This window comes from Esox lucius, chromosome 4 (genome assembly GCF_011004845.1).
Source record: "Esox lucius isolate fEsoLuc1 chromosome 4, fEsoLuc1.pri, whole genome shotgun sequence".
Lineage (NCBI taxonomy): Eukaryota > Metazoa > Chordata > Actinopteri > Esociformes > Esocidae > Esox > Esox lucius.
In genome coordinates, this window is record NC_047572.1 from 18,779,619 (window position 1) to 18,796,294 (window position 16,676).

The 16,676-nt window shown below is 38.6% G+C and overlaps 1 protein-coding gene across 1 annotated transcript; it reads right to left on the reverse strand.

Moving 5' to 3' along the window:
- Window positions 1–453: 453 nt before the first annotated feature.
- On the reverse strand, window positions 454–13,558 carry maea (macrophage erythroblast attacher, E3 ubiquitin ligase). Its single transcript, XM_010898709.4, has 9 exons — window positions 13,417–13,558; window positions 8,326–8,508; window positions 7,756–7,959; window positions 6,309–6,431; window positions 6,147–6,223; window positions 5,960–6,068; window positions 2,883–3,016; window positions 2,324–2,519; window positions 454–2,223 (listed from the first exon to the last, which is right to left on the reverse strand). Exons 1-9 carry the CDS (start codon window positions 13,483–13,485, stop codon window positions 2,128–2,130), a joined length of 1,191 nt encoding a protein of 396 aa, XP_010897011.1. The 5' UTR covers window positions 13,486–13,558; the 3' UTR covers window positions 454–2,127.
- Between the last annotated feature and the right edge of the window lie 3,118 nt (window positions 13,559–16,676).

Here is a 16,676-nt window from a genome sequence, read left to right on the forward strand (position 1 = left end):
ACAAAAATGGCTGTGAAAATTTAAATCAAATTTTTGTTCATCAGCTTAAACTCAATCACATGAATGTAACCTTCATTAAATGTGTAAAACTCATTGTTTCATTAAAAAAAAAAACTGTGCTAGAATTATTGGCACCCCTGTATTTAGTACCTTTGCCAAGATAATAGCTCGTCTCCTAAAATGTTTGATAAGGTGGGAGAACACAGGGAGGTACGTGAAACCATTATGTACAGAAAGTCTCCGGATCCTTCATAGTCCTTGTCCTCGTTTTGTGGACTCTTCTCGTCAGTTCAATAGTAGTAGATCTACTCTACAGTGCCATATAAGGTTCTCTAATGAATACAATTCTCATGAAAGGCATACAACTATTAATACTACGAGAAAAAACAGTCATATTCAGTCAAAGAAAGAGACAAACTTCTACAGAGATGTGTTGGGCGGAGAGAGAACACAGAAGTTTTGTTAAATCTTTTTATCAACAATTGTTTATGAACAATCTATCCTACCAATATAAACACACATGCTCAGTTTCTAAACAGTCTCTCTACAATAACAATACTAACAATACAGTTCAGAAGCAACCAGCCAAGATGAGGAAAAGAGAGAGATGGTAGATACTGAAACATAAGGTAAGTTTACCCATGGTCATCTCAAGGACCATCTTGGACCAACTATAGCCCCTTGTGAAATCTGCAGCAACTTGTGTTATTCATACAAAATGTCTTAAAATTGTAATAGATAATACAAAATGAAGAGCAAAAAAATATCACAATTATTGTCATATTACAATGCACAATGCTTATCATTGAAAAATGTATGAAATTAAGATTGAATCAATGAGTATTTTGGATCGACTTCATCAATCATAGTTGTATTACTAAATAAATATCAAAAGTACAGTACCCATCCTTCTGCAGGTGAAAAAAAAATGCATTGCCAATCTTCACACACAAACTAGGAAGACCACTGGTTAATAAAAAACACTGGAAAAGGTAGTCTTTTGTAAGCTTTACCATCTTTCAAGGTCCTCTTCAGAAGACCGGGCATGTTACCTTGCAAGACGCATACACCAATACTCAAAAGTGTAGTATATTTGAGTATACTGCAGGTATGTGTACACGGTTGCCATATACTACAAACAACATCAGGGAGCCTGATCATAGGGGGAGTTCTAAGTTAATTTCTCTAGTATTTACAACATTGATTGTATCATCCTAGATCTGTAATGACCACTTTTTACAGGCAGGACTAACAAGATACTGATTTAAAATTATTTCTACCCTACCCTTCCCCCACCCACACAGAGCTACAAACAAATTGTGCATCATCAAATTAGTGCCGTCAGGTAGCAGACAGTGTGTAATCAGCTAGTACATCTGATGTGAGGATGTTAACTTAGGTAAAAGGCACGAGTAATACATAAGGGAAAATCAACCATCATGTGTTCTCTGGAAAACAGTTTGTGTTCGGAAACTAACCTTCAACCGAGTTACATTATTTTACTGCGATTGCATGATGCCCAGAGTTGATTAGGCTTTTTGTAACATAGCATCAGCATTGCTGCAAAAACCTTGAGCCGGATTGTAACCCATACGGTAGCAGCACAAGTGCACTGAAAACAACAGCTTAGGTGAAACAACTTTGAGTGTTCTCAGTAAAATAATCCAATCTTACAAGTAGGTTAGTTACCCTTGGCTAAAACTTTGTGGAACATCTTCCATGTCGTGCATTCTGTTCCAGGAAATGCGTAGGCCCTTGCTGATTACATCTTATGTACCACCTCATCGTGCCTTATTGCTCAAACAACGCACCACACTTCTAGTTGGACTCATGGTAAAATAAAAGTCAAAACATCAACAGTTTAAAAACACGTTCATTAAATTAGTCCAGTTTCACAAATCTGTCAAAGGTAATTCGGGCCTATTCCCCATTGTAGGAGTCACCCATGACCGACTGAAAAGGGAACGTCTATAGGTGGGCGTGGGGCGAGTTGGGCGCAGTCACATGGGTGTGGTGGAGCATTGCCATAGGGGCTGGAGGCTCTTCTGGGAGATCCACAGCATTCGTACTGGACAAGGTGGTCATAGCAGAGATGGTGCAACCAAATAAGATCCAGTATCCAGCCAATCACATGATGTACACTTTCTCAGCCTGGGAGAAGTTGAAGACTTCTTTGGTTCTGGGACAGATCACCTTGTCATCTTGGCGAATGGATAAAAGAGACTAGAAAGCAAGCACAAATGATTAACCTGAATAACCAATGAAAACAAATTTTGCACCATTGCCATTGTTAAATAGCAACCTGAGGGACGTAAACACTTACATTGTATCCATACACATAGCCATTGGGCAGCATCATTGGTGGGTTGTTCTCATTCATCACCTCTCCAGAGATTTTGCACACCAGACGGGAGTTGGCGCAGTGAGCCATTGGCAGCGGCTGGGCCAGTTTGTTCAGGGACTTGCTGCACACTGGGCAGTCAGGGTTTTTGGAGGTGCCATCCTCCTTATAGCACTGACTGGGAGCAGAACGTTAAAGGGCTCAAATGTGATATTTCACTTTACATTCCAGTACCTTTGCTTTTGCTTGACAACCAATGTGCCAGCTTTTGGTATATGGTTGTTTGCAAGACGTGAAGTATGTTGTTGCTGTTCTTTTTCCCCAAAAATAATGTAAACACGGCATGACCCCAAAAGAGAAAGTGTAGTCCCTCATTACATGAGTCCCTCATTACAGGATTATGCAAAAAATTAAAATACTGTTTTCCAAAAAAAAAAAGCAAGAAACTTTAAAAACAAGAAAATCTAAAGACAGAATACTGTGTGATGTTACCACCTGAACCAGTAAAACAATACAGCACAAGGGTGATTGGAAAGGATACGGAGTTTTGATAGCAGAGAGGCCGGCCTGCAGTGTGATGGTAAACACAGAGTTGTTGCCCAGCTGATGTAATCTGTAGTTGTCGTACCTAAACTGTTGGATCAGCATTTTCCAGCGGGCTGGGTCCAGGAGATCCTGTGAGGGTTGTTTGACAAAGATAATCAGGCCAGATCATAGGCCTATACTTTTTTGATATACAAAATGAAGATACGCATGCGCTTAAGTGGTTTTGGTGGAACACAGCTAGTTTGAAAGGCCAAGCGGTGCCAAAGAAAAATATTTAAATAATTGTTTCTGTTATTTCCCATGAAATCAAAAACAAACATGGATTCCATGCTGTCTTGCTTATCACACACACTTGTCGGTTTCACACCGGTCAGTCAAGCTAAACAGCCTGGCAATTGCAGACAGGAAGTAGAATGAAATGTGCAAACACTGACATCTAGGACTTTACAGCTTAACTGCAATTTATTCCAAATAAAATTTACATTTGAACTAAGGCAGATGTAACCCACTTCGAAAACTCAATGTTTGTATCATAAAATCCAACTGAGAATGAATCACTGACATTCACTTCTTAGCTAGGATGACAACCATTTAGTTATTAAGTCCTCCAATAATCTATTTTCTTTATACACCATCCTTCGCCACTGGTTGAAGGTTTATCAGCTGCAACCTCATTTTGCGGGAACCGGTAAGATAGCTAGACCGCTACAGGTATTGTGGAAACATTTTGATTATATGTTTTTTCTATGTAACTATCTGATATCATAGAGAAATGCCCCTTTAAACCCATTTAAGTTGGGATTGCTAGAACACTGTTCTACCCAGGGCTTAAGGTTTTCTTGTAAGATTGTCAGGCCTAAGGTTGCGGAAGTCGCCCAGTGACCCCTTTTCTACAAAGATTTTAATGTCATGTCCTTTTAATTTTAGCCACCATTAATCTTTTTCATTCATTTTGAAGTAGTTTTAATGACTCATCAGGCTTGGAATATCATAATATAGTAATTTTGGGGCAAGGCCATTTGACCTTCGGTGACACAGTGAAATAAGAGAATTGGGAGCTTACAAAAAAACTACTTGAATTGCTGATAAAAAAAAAAAAAAACATGCATGACAAAAACCATACATTATTCCCTTTTTCTATGATATGATAATTTAACTGGAAATGATATCATGTTTTAATCCTTTAAATTATATCAACTCCTCCCGAAATTTTTATGGATAGAGGAATCTGTTTAATTTCCACCAAGGCCGTTGTGAAATTCCTACGCTGTGACTTACTCATTACCATAAAATGTTTTTAGGGGTAAGGAGTAAAAGTCTTTTAATGGATAGCACAGTAAGTATGAAAACTTATTTCCATCCCTGACTTACAGTATTTTTTCTTGTCAGACATAAGGGGTATTATCACAGGTTTCAGTGGCAGGGTTTTTCCTGATCTGTTAACCTAAAGCGCTATGATGGGACCAATTTTTGTATTTGATCAGATATGTCAACTAAACCCACTCATTTACAGCAAGATCTTACGGACCAAGTTTGAGTTAACTGCCATTCGGAGGCATTGAACAAACAGATTATTATTCTTGTGTTCCTATATAAAGACAGAAAACAACAAGATTGATTTGACACTGCCGAGCTTGCGTTATGCAGGTTTGCTTGTGTAGTCCTGGTCACTGTATATGGTAAAATGTACTGTCAGTTTGTGCATTAATTAATTTCAGTAAATCATTTTGTATTCAAAGAGTATTGAATAGTGAGTTCAAGTTTGAATATTAAAGCAACATTTCTCACAAACAAACAGAGCCAGGGTGTATAGTAGGCTAGACTGTACACAGGTAGAGATTTAGAAGCAGAACTGTTGATGGTGAAATATATCATATGTGAAAATAGAGACTGGTGGAAGCCTGAACAGGCTGAAGAGGGGCACATAAAAGCAAGCAAGACTATTTATAAAACACACATCTTGCCTCAAAGTTAAGAAATATCAATTGATACCATACAGACAGACTTTAACCTTGAATTACGTGAATGCTTCACAAACGCATGTCTGGTTAGCAAAGCCGGTCTCCAGCTGGTAAGTTCCTGTTGAATGGACATTCTCAAAGTGGATTTTGCATTTCACCTTGGCATATTTACTATTTTATTTTGTAGACTAGCCGAAAATATATCGCGTGAAATATAATGTGTTTAGATTGTAAAATTATTCTCTACACCGTGGATTGATTGATTCCGTGGCAATGGTCCCAGAGATTTTTCCAAACACTGGCATTTTTACAAACCAGGCAAGCTGGAACTGCTTAAAAAAGATGACCAATTGCTTTCCAGTAGTATAATTCCATTCATCATGTCATTGGATGAATGTTGTGAACTGCAGTTCACCAGCAAAAAAACGTAATAATTAAAATCGAGCTATAGAGTGGAATGGAAATGTGTGTATGAGAGTAAACCTTTACGATGACAATAACAAGAAATTACACTTTTTACACAATTTTACATAAAATACCTCTGAAATATTGTACCAGTCATGTTTGTCCTGAGAAAGTTCTCAGCAGTTAGTACTACTTTGCTTAAAAAAACAAAACAAACTATATAACATTAGAATTAATCCAAGTTAAAATAAGTACAATAATGGAAATTTGTGTTATCCAAATGGTAATTTAAATATGGAATGTGGAATGGCTATAAAAACATTAAAGAAACTGGACAAGATGAACTGATAACGTAATGAAAGACCCAAAAAGAGGTCTGAATCTGATTAACAGTACTTGAGTCACTTCCTTGAAGGACAGAAGGAATGTAATTGTAGTGCTTTCTCAGCTTCAGGCAAAGTCATTTGGCACAAAAGTGAACACTTTGAAAGTGAGAAGTCTCCTTACAAGAAAAGGCTTTGTAAGACGTGTTGCTGCTGAGATAGAATGGCAACAAGCAGAACAGATGGCAAGAATGGAATTCCCAGCTACAACATGACAGCTGTCACTAGCGAATATGATTAGACCATTATCCCATTCATTTGTCAATCAAAAGGTCTAACTCCTGGGTTAAAGCCCACAACAGAAGCTTAATTTTTGTTATTACCTTATAAGGGGAGATGTGCGTGTCTGAAGGGAACGCCAGCATGCCCATCACTTGCCGCACCTCATCCAGCTGACCCCCCTCTGCTTGACTGAAGTGCTTCCGCGCATGTCTGTACGAATTTGACCCAACATTAGCCTGGATGTTTCCTTACAGGATACGGAATATATCAGTAGAAGTTGTTCCCTACCTGACGGCATCCATGCGCTTGTTCTGTCGAATGAGCTCGATAAACTCCTGGATTCGCAGGCTAAACTCCAAGCAGCTCTGAAGGTTGAAGCATCAATGAGATCATACCCAGCAAAGTGTCCACCATACTACAATCAACATCAACCAACGTATCTTGGCTCACCTTCATCTTGCGGAGGCGGGACTTGTTGTCATGACACCAGGCCAAACAGGTTGCCGTTTCCTGGCGCTCTAGTGATTCTTCCACTTCTTTGGCAGTGAGGAACATCTCAATGTTGACTAGATCCTGAAAGCAAGGGTAATCAGGTAATGTGAAAAAGACAACAAATATGATACTAGTGGGAAATTCTGCAGTAAGGTCAAACTGAGCATGAATAAACTATTTAGTACTCACATTAGTGCCAATTTCTTGTTTCTTAGAGGTAAACTGAATATACAGATGAGGTATTATAAGGACGTTGGGTTAATAAATATTTCATATATGAAACTTCATACTTTTGCACAGCGTCACATCCATACGGCCGACTTTCCTCTCTAAGGTACATATGACAATATTTGGATAACTGTTGTATTGGTAGGCAGCCAAGCCTTCTTTTGAAAATGGCTACAAAAATGTCACCCTACGAATGCGAGATTCATTGACTTTTGTCAATGTTTCAGTACTCCCAGATATGCCTGTCCATTTCAGTCACATCCTTAATACAGGTTCTGTTCCGTTAACATGAAGCAGGATTACAATTTTGTCTACACTTCCTCAGCAGGGTCCTACACATATATGCATACAAACATTCCTTTATCTCTGATGAGTAATTTCTTTGCGGCAATTTCTTTCTGATTATGTATGAACATGTCACATCCTTAATGCGGGAATTGCCCTAGTACAGTGGTTCCCAGCCAGGGGGACTCTCCACAGGGGGTACTTGAAAACACTCATGACACCACAGGCTTACTAGTGAAATTAACATGAGGTGGTCCTTCAGGGGTACTCCAAGCAGTGCAAAAGCTTTTGGGGGGTACAGTAACTGAAAAAGGTTGGGGGCCACTGCCCTAGTATATACTAGTTTACATTACCATTTCAATACTAGCAGCTCTAACAGTTTTGCTGTTACTGCTAGTGTTATACTACTGTTAATATCCAAAAATACATAAACTGACTGAATTACGACAGCAGAATAAGTACACTTGTTTTTCTAAATATCAGCTTATAGCTTTCGCAATGTCATATCATAGGGGTGTGACAACTAATGAATGTGCTTAGTCATTATAACAAAATCATTGTAGAAAATAGTGTTTAGACTACCGGACTAAATGCAAAATCAGGGTAAATTGCATTGTCCAATCAATCACAGGAATCCCTGCTAGAACTGCCATGAAAACATTCACATTTTGAAACCCTTATTTTACAAGGCAAGCTGAATGAGCGTTGTAATATTCAGCAACGCCAGGGAGCAATTAGGGTTAGCTTCCTTGCTCAGAGATAGAACAGATTTTCCCTAATGCCCACTCTAGGATTCAATCTAGAAAACCTTTGGTTACTGGTCAGCTGCTCTAACAACTAGGCTACTCCGCCACCCCTGAACAATACAAAGAAGGATAAAAGTAGTGCACACCTCAATGCCACTTTGCTGTGCCAATTTGACCGCTGTGTTGTAGTAGCCACACCGCAGCAAATGCTCTACCATCATGCGGTCCATTCGCTTTTTCTTCCAGACGTTGACACCTGCTGGCTGGTCGCTGCTGTGTTCCTTCAGGTGTTCAATCCTCCGCTTGCACAATTTAGCACTCTCATCCTCCGCCTGGATGGACTCAGCAGCCTAAACAGTATCCAACATTTGTATGTATGAAAGTGAAGGCAGTTTTGCTTGGTTTTCATCAATGTCAACACGGCACAAAAGAACGCGCAAATGTTTTTCTCCACTGAAAATAAATTAATGAAGACGTTTTTGCTGGGTCCTTCTTTGATTATCATGCGCGTAGATAACTCCTTGTTCGAAATCATTCAGTACTATATTTAACAAGTGCTTAAAAGTTTTGCAAAAGTATGAAGGTGGCAATTACTCTTGCATTTCAGCCTGAAATAGGTATTTTGTAGCTAAGCTAGGCAGGGTTAAATAAAAAGGATGCAGTCACATTTCAATGCAAGTATTATAAAAAATTTTCAAGCAATTTTCTGAACCTACCTTCCTCTTAAGGGCACTGAGTTTCTCCACCACCCCATCCAGAAGAGACACCACAGAGTCCACCACAGGGAAACTGCTGAGGGTCTTTTCCAGCTCTGCCACCACCATGGTAACGTGACTCGTCTCCCGGTCAATGTTCTTCTGTGCAGCTCTGAAGCGCTTATTCAGAGTTTCATATGGTACCTTTACAAATGAATAAAATTCAGACGATAAGCAAGGCGGTGTGAGTAGGAAAGCAACCTGACCACAAGGTATTGGAAAGGTTTGGAAATCACTAAATTGATCAGTTACATATTGAAGCGCAGCCATTTCCTTGTGCACTGCTGCCCAGTAAGACCTGAACATTATCATAGTTTAGCTTTCATAAGGTCTAATAAAATGTTTAATGTGTTTTAAATGTATTGAAGTTAACAGGGAATCAACTGAATCTGCCCAGGTCTAACATAAAATAAAAAGACAATCCATCAATAATAAAAGACAATTCCTCAGTAATTCATATTTCCTTGAACAAGAAAAATGCCTCTGTGCTAAATCAACAAATATCACATGCTAAATAAACACTTAACAGGTCACACCATAACTTTTAATTAAAAAGGCTACCTAGCAAACCAATTCAATCAGATTTTTCATAATCAATAGAAGTAGCCTCGATGTTGTTTAAGCATTGATATGATTAAATTAAACCAAAACCTAAATATTAGATAAAATGGACCCCAAGTGAAAACACATTTTACAAAAATATATTGTGCGTTCAAGTGAGAACTGCTTGTTTCAGGTCCTGCTACTGTCAAAAGTTTAGGTATGGACTTTGACTAGACAATTCCAAACCTATAACAGTTCGGGTCCTGATAAAGCAAAAACATCCCCAAACAAAGACTACAACCACTATGCTAAGTGTCATTCCTTCAGTGTTGTCACATGAAAAGATATATAATCAAAGGTTTGGCAGTACGGCTCAAGCCAGCCACACTACACATGCCACAGATCCTATTGATCTGACATCATGCAAGGCACTTTAGTGCATTTAAGTCCCAGGAAGTCAACGGTTCCTGAAATGCTGAAACCAACACATCTGGTACTAACAATCACACCCCGGTAAAAGTCACTTAGATCTAACAACAGCTAAATCTCTCTATGTCTGCGTGCTCAACACATTAAGAAGCAGCCAAATTATTCACTGTTCGGCTATTCGCATTAACAAAGACATGTACCTAAGGAAGTGGCCACTTAGTGCAGATTAGATGATAGTTCAATAGACAATTTAAAAATCACAAAACGAACAGGTCGTGATCATCATGAAATAAAAAAGGAAAGCGAACAAACCCACCATAGTCTCACGTTGCATTACCAGACTAGACGTTTCTGCCCACTCAGACTAGAATAGCAATATTCAAAAGAGGTGTTACAACCCTGCAAGCAATAAGCGGCCACAAAGTCTACGCCCACAGTTAAGGGAACGAAGCTCCAATTCCTGCAGGCAAATCACCCTAAACACATACGATTGGTTCTGGGGTGAATGGCTTCTTTGGTTTTCATCTTACGGTTGTGCCTGCCCAAATAGAAACAAATCCTATACTAAAGACTCTAGTCTTTTGAGTGAAAGCAAACTGGCACAGGCCAAGTAAACTAACTTACTACTTGTAATTCCTCATCCCTACTGGTTGTATGGAAGTATATAGAACGTCGCATTTCTAGTTCTGGTATATCAAACGGCCACCCTCCTGGGCTTTTCATGCACAACAGTGCAGTTTACAGAAAATGCTCCAACAAACAACATTCAGTCAGCAGCAGACCTGTGGGTGAAAACAGCTAGTTGAGAGAGGTTAATGGAGAGAATACCGCCAAAACAGGCGTATGCAAACTGCTGTTTCCAGAGCTTGCATTTAACTTTTGTGTCAGTTGCTCCGGTAATGGAATGTTTCCATAACACAGATTTGAGACAGTCTGACGTGGGTCAAATAGGAGTACTAAAGCGACATTTGTAAAATGTGCAATTCTAGGAAAAATCTTTGGCTAAAATTGCACTGTAGTTCACATGCTGTCTGCAAAAATAGAGAATACATGAAAGGGGATTTTTTGCTATTAGGCTAGACCTATTCAGAAAACATGTAATAAAAACATTTTAAGTGGCCTTACATAATATAACCATACAATTTCAGTAACAGATTTTTTGAGTGATGGACTAAGCAATCTAGCTGGGCTGACATAACCACATGAAAACATAGAAGAGCTTCACAATGGAGTACTCAACTGACAGGAATCAGATCGGTGTTGTGCGGCCTTGCGACTGAAAATCTTATTTGAGCTACAGACTATGGATTAAACAATCAACTACTTCGACTGAAATGGGGTGAGCCATACACGTTTGGTCCAGATACTAAATGACCAATGTTTCCGATACAGTGGATATAAAAAGTCTACACACCCCAGTTAAAATTCCAGGTTCTTGCGATGTAAAAGAATGAGAGAAAGATAAATCATGTCAGAACTTTTTCCACTTTTAATGTGACCTATAACATGAACAATCCAATTGAAAAATAAACTGAAATCTTTGAGGGGGAAAAATAAAAACCTCACAATATCCTGGTAGCATAAGTGTGCACACCCTTAAACTAATACTTTGTGGAAGCACCTTTTGATTTTATTACAGCACCCAGTCATAATGGGTAGGAGCCTATTAGCATGGCACATCTTGGCACATCAGTGGCATTATTTGCCCACAATATTTGCAATCTGTGAGATTGCGAGGACATCTCCTGTGCACAGCCCTCTTCAGATCACCCCACAGATGTTCTATTCGATTCAGGTCTGGGCTCGGGCTGGGCCATTCCAAAACGTTCTGGTGAAGCCATGCTCTTGTGGATTTGGATGTGTGCTTAGGATCAATGTTGTGCTGAAAGGTGAACCTCCTCCTCATCTTCAGCTTTCTAAATGAACGCCTGAGGTTCCTGTGCCAAAACTGCTTGGTATTTGGAACCGTTCATTCTTTGTCTCATTCTTTAACATCACCAAAACCTGGCATCTTCACAGGGGTGTGTAGATTTTTTATATCCACTGTAAGCCACAGTCTTTGTGGCTACACTTTACCCTCCATCACATCAGAATGTGCTATGTAACAAAGCAGGCATTGTCTTAGTGGTTCAAGGAACATGAGAGCGAGTTCTGTTCCCTTGAGTAGCTCAGTCCTAAAACCAATAGAGAATTTCTAATAATTTATAATGTTCTAGAGGCAAAGGGTGTCTGACCCAGTACTAGATGGCTGTACTGTCCTTTTGTATACTAAAAGTATAATCCAATTTGCATGAAGCAGAACACAAAATGTTATTACAATTTAATAAACGTTTCCTTATTGTTACATATTAAGGTTTGATATAGGATGTGGTAATAATGACCAACCCATCTTAAATTGATTCAGTTAAGGTAACAAGGTATTTTTATGCCAAATTAGCATATCAGATGCATAATTTGGTCTACATCGCCCTATCTTGATGTATTGCACATGTTTTTAAGAATCCAAACAGGTGAGTAGGTGCCTTCTGGAATGGCATTAAAAAACATATTTCACCAGGGAAATATGACTAAGAACACATACTAAGTTTCAGCAACAACCTGTGAGGCATTAGAGGTAACCGCTTTGATCAGGGACAAAATTACTGATATTTCACTTTGCCGGCTTAGACATTAGAACCAGCGACTTTCCCTTTACTGGCCCAAAGCTACCATGCCACACTGGATTAAAATGGCATGTCCCCAAGATTTATTTCAGATAATTTAAGTGTTCTGTGTTCCTAGTAAACTGCACAATAACACAGAATATGAAGTATAACAGCACATTTTAGTAACAGTTTAATTCATGAGATTTATCTTTTGAATGTTTAGCCATTCAATCATCCAGGTCCAGAGTGGTGACGTTCAAAAGAGGGGGTGTCAGAAATAGATTTATTTAAATGGATTTGCCCAGCACAATAGTGTCGCAGTGTGCTACAACTGCAGACTTATCTTCTCAGCGATTGCATTGTAGTAACTTAAAGGACATGACACTAACAAGCTAGATTTTATTTAGCTATATAACGGTACACTATTGTACTAGAGCGATACGATTGTTGCTTGCTACTGTACTAATGCCATGGTATTGCACTTGCGCATAGATACAAACATTATGATTATGTTGAAAAACAATCAATTACTACCTATTAATGTACCTTCCTTCGGATTAATGACTGCAGCTAGTTACATAGATACAATGCTAGCTAGTAATAAGCTAACGTTCGTTATATGTTGGTGACGTTGTTCTGTGTAGATCCTATTTGATGAAACAACATCATGCCATGTTGATCACGTCAGGGACGCTGCTTCCCAGTATTAAATTCGGAATCAAACAGATAGCTACTGTAGCTACTTAGCAATACGGTGGTTTCTTCTCTCCCTTTAAAGAACGTTAGCTAGCTAGCTAGCTAGTTGCAGTAGTTATTTAACGAGTTCTTGTTACATAAATGTACCTAGCTAAGGCAGCTACTGTAGATAGCTATTACATCTGCGTCAGTGTCAGATGAAACGTGCTCGCACTTCACATATGATCTCGCCATCCCATTCCAAACAACGTTAGTGTTGATTGATCAAACGCTGATTTTGCACGCCACTGAATATCACAGAAAAACATCTCGAACTAGCTAGCTAATCTTAGACTAGTTGACAGGTATCAGCTGATCAAACTGGTTGGTTACCTAGCTCGCTGTAACGCTAGCTTGCGTAAGACAGTCTGTTTATTTAACCAAGTGTGCAATTAAACAAAACCGTTCCTAACAAGTGACAATTTAACTAACTACATCTAGATGTTGACTGATATCTGACCACACCATTAGATCTGTTCACAATCGATCTCACAACCCGACTCTTGCCCCGTTGTTTTGAACTAAACTTGCCCCTACCCGACGACGTACTAGCTAGCTGTATAGTTAGCTGTTAGCTGACGTTTGCCTGCAAAGGGTCACACAAATCATTAGAATGTCTTCGTATTTTGACAGATATGCCCCCCATACATGACTCAAGATCAGTTAGTCTTGATTTTCTTTGAATTAAACAATTTCAAACCTTCAAAGTGGGATACTCTTGAACCTTCAGAGCCATGGAGAGTTGTGCAGCTGTCTCTTGCACCGCCATCTTCGTTTGTGAATTTCGCTAGCTAGTTACTTTTTCGTCTTTTTCTACGGATTACACTTGCAGTGCAAAAACTACGTCTGCTCACTATGGCCATCTAGTGTGCTGGTATCGTTAGTATTGTTTTGGGTAGCCGGGTGGGAGTAGTAGTGTAGGAAATGTCAGATAGGGAGTGCAACATCATCGAAATACATAGTATGTGTAGCATGAAATTAAACCACGGGCAAGAAAGCTTCTTTATAAACATACATCTAAAAAAAACTAGCTAAATGCAAGAGATGTCTCGAGGACAGGAGAGTTTTTTGAAAGATTTCCAGATATGTTTCAATTAGGTTAGATTTATATCATTGTTTTTATGTAAAAGTGGTAAAGCCTTCAGATAAATAATCCACTTGTTTAGAGAGAAAATGTTTACGTTTATGCATGGCATTTAAACAATCACAAGCTCAGTTTGTGTTTGCTAACTGTAATTAGTATTAATAAAAAAAAAAGCGTAAAACAGATTAAACAGATTACCCTAGCATACATATTTTTTTCTTACAACAACATTTATCAAATATCTAAAAAAAAGTTACTGCATGTGGGGGGGCCAGTTACCCAGAACAAAGAAAATAAAGACATTTTCTAAAAACAGCATTTAATCAAATATCTAAAAAAGGATAAACTGCATCCATTTGGTTCCCTTCTAGTTTATTCTCCTAGGCCTAATCATCGTCCACATACCTTTATCCCCCCAACATTAAAATGTTTCTGTCCACAAGTAGACAATGTTCTTAGGGGGCTGGTTATCCCATCTTATCCTACTACACATGCCCACGAATAAACATTCACAGACACACACCAACACCCATACAATGCCCGTAGAATGATTGGCCCACTTAGTAAAGTGGTTTGAATTAAGCTATGAAAACAAATAAATGTTTGTTTAGCAACTAGATCTTACACTCAAAATATGAGTCTGGTGTAAAATCCAGTGACCCAATTTTAGACCCTTGGCAGAGACCAACAGATTTTGGTATAAAATGTCCTAGTATTTGTCAATCCATGATGCTATTTATCTTAACGAGGTTCCCAGGACCTTTGGATAGTCAACATCAGCAACAACATTGGATATCCTCAACCAATCTGCATGACCATTTCACTTTCTACACCAATGCCATCTTTGGTGTTTGTGGTCAAAATAGAAAATCGGACCACAAAACGTAGTTGCAATCAAAGTTCCAATGATATTTGACAAACTCCAGGCAATGACATTTATGTCTTGAGATTTGAGGCTCTTGTCTGCCAGGACTTCCAAATACTGTAGGTTGTTTGCATTGTCGTTTTGGAGACTTCAACAAATGTAACACACAACTGACATTTTGAAAATGTGATTCATGGGGAATTTTTTGCTTCTCAAACCAACTAACTGAGTAGGAGTATGAGAAAAATACACTTGTGTCCTCATCTTGGCACAGTCATTCCAGCTTCAGTTTTCCCCTAATGGTTAGGTGTTTTTAGGCATGTAACTGTTTCATTATAGCTATAGCCCAATTTATAAAGGTCAACACCCTTTAGTCTTATTTCATTTGGGTGTTCTCTGACCTTCCCCATGTTGATAGATGAAAGGGGGAGTTTGTCATGTGTGTCACTTCATATTTACAGCCCAGTATAACAAGAGGTCATAGAAGACCCCTTAAGAGTTACTAAGGATTTAGACTAACTTGAAATTAAATATATATCAGTAGAAAGATCCTTCTAATGGATATGATTCATATGAATTACAAGGGGCTGCAATAATCTTAACACACATGTTTTGGGGAATGAAATAAATGTATTGATTAACTGAGTTCTTTGAACAATTGTTCCTGAAATGAAGGTTAGCTGTGTCTCATATTTAGTGTAACATCAAGGTGATAAACAACATTTTATGATTTTGTGATTAGATTATCTTTACCAAGGGTGCCAATAATTATGTTGAGGACCATAAATAATATGCAATGTAGTACTTCCACTCAAGATCCCAATCGCATTCTGCGCTTAACGCTCTATGATCTCTTTACATACAATTCCCTAGTTTCAGCTCATGCACCAGGACTACCATTTCATACTTATATGCCGCCGCTAAATTTCTCCCTCCACGTTTCGCATACACTCTGATATGATACATTTTATAATGTAGCCTACCATTCTTCATATTTTTTAATATGAAATAAAACATAAGTAAAAAAAATAAAACATCTGAACCAACATAATGTCCTAGGAAGCACATAGTTGGCATTTGCTAGAGTTACACATCTGTGCAGCTACACCATATATAGGCAGTTAGCACAGTTTGACAGTGGGTTTGTTTGTTCTGCACAGCCCAGTATCCTGGATGGGCATTCCCATTCAAATCTCTTCACCCACCATAGGGCACTGTTTGTGTGTAACCTGAGTTGACACCAATAAACAAAATGTTTTTTATGTGCTTTTTGGTTTCATGCAGTTTGTAGCTCTCAATCAAAACATACTGCTAAAGCTAAAATTAAGCCTAGGCTTCTGTTTTGACTACCTCATACTATTTGTCATATTCTTTGCCAGAGTTAAAGAACAATACTTTAAACAGCCTACCTGTATCCTTAGGCCATGTTTATTTTTGGAACGTTTGTTCAAACATGGATGTCTTATTTTATTTGTTCATTCTTACATGACCCGAATAATGAAGCGAACACGTGGATTAAAGATTTAGGCTACTTTATCAGTTAGATCAGCATAGGAGAAATGGGAGAGAAATTCTGTAACAGATATGGAAGAAATATAAGGGGGGATGGGGTGCAACTACAGTGTGTATACTATGCATAAGATCATACAGAGAATAAATACATGTGCAGGACTCCATCCAGACATTCACATACATTTATAGATGCTTTGCAAAAGAGTTACTCATTCTAAAGGTCAGAGAAAAGACTGATCCACAGCCACTCCGTTACAGTTAACAGTAGACACACACACTTATGCAGATTATCTTTATTTTAATGTTAATGCAACATCATGAAAATTGCAAAAGTTGTACTGTATGATCTGATTTGCCATTTGAAATGTTTTCCCTCTCAGCTTTTCTTGACCCTCTTTTCCCCCATACACCCTCCCCCATATAAACATTTTTTCTCTTCCCCTGGCCCCCTCCTCTCTGCATGCACAGATTTTTCCCTGCATGAGCAAGTGAACCCTCC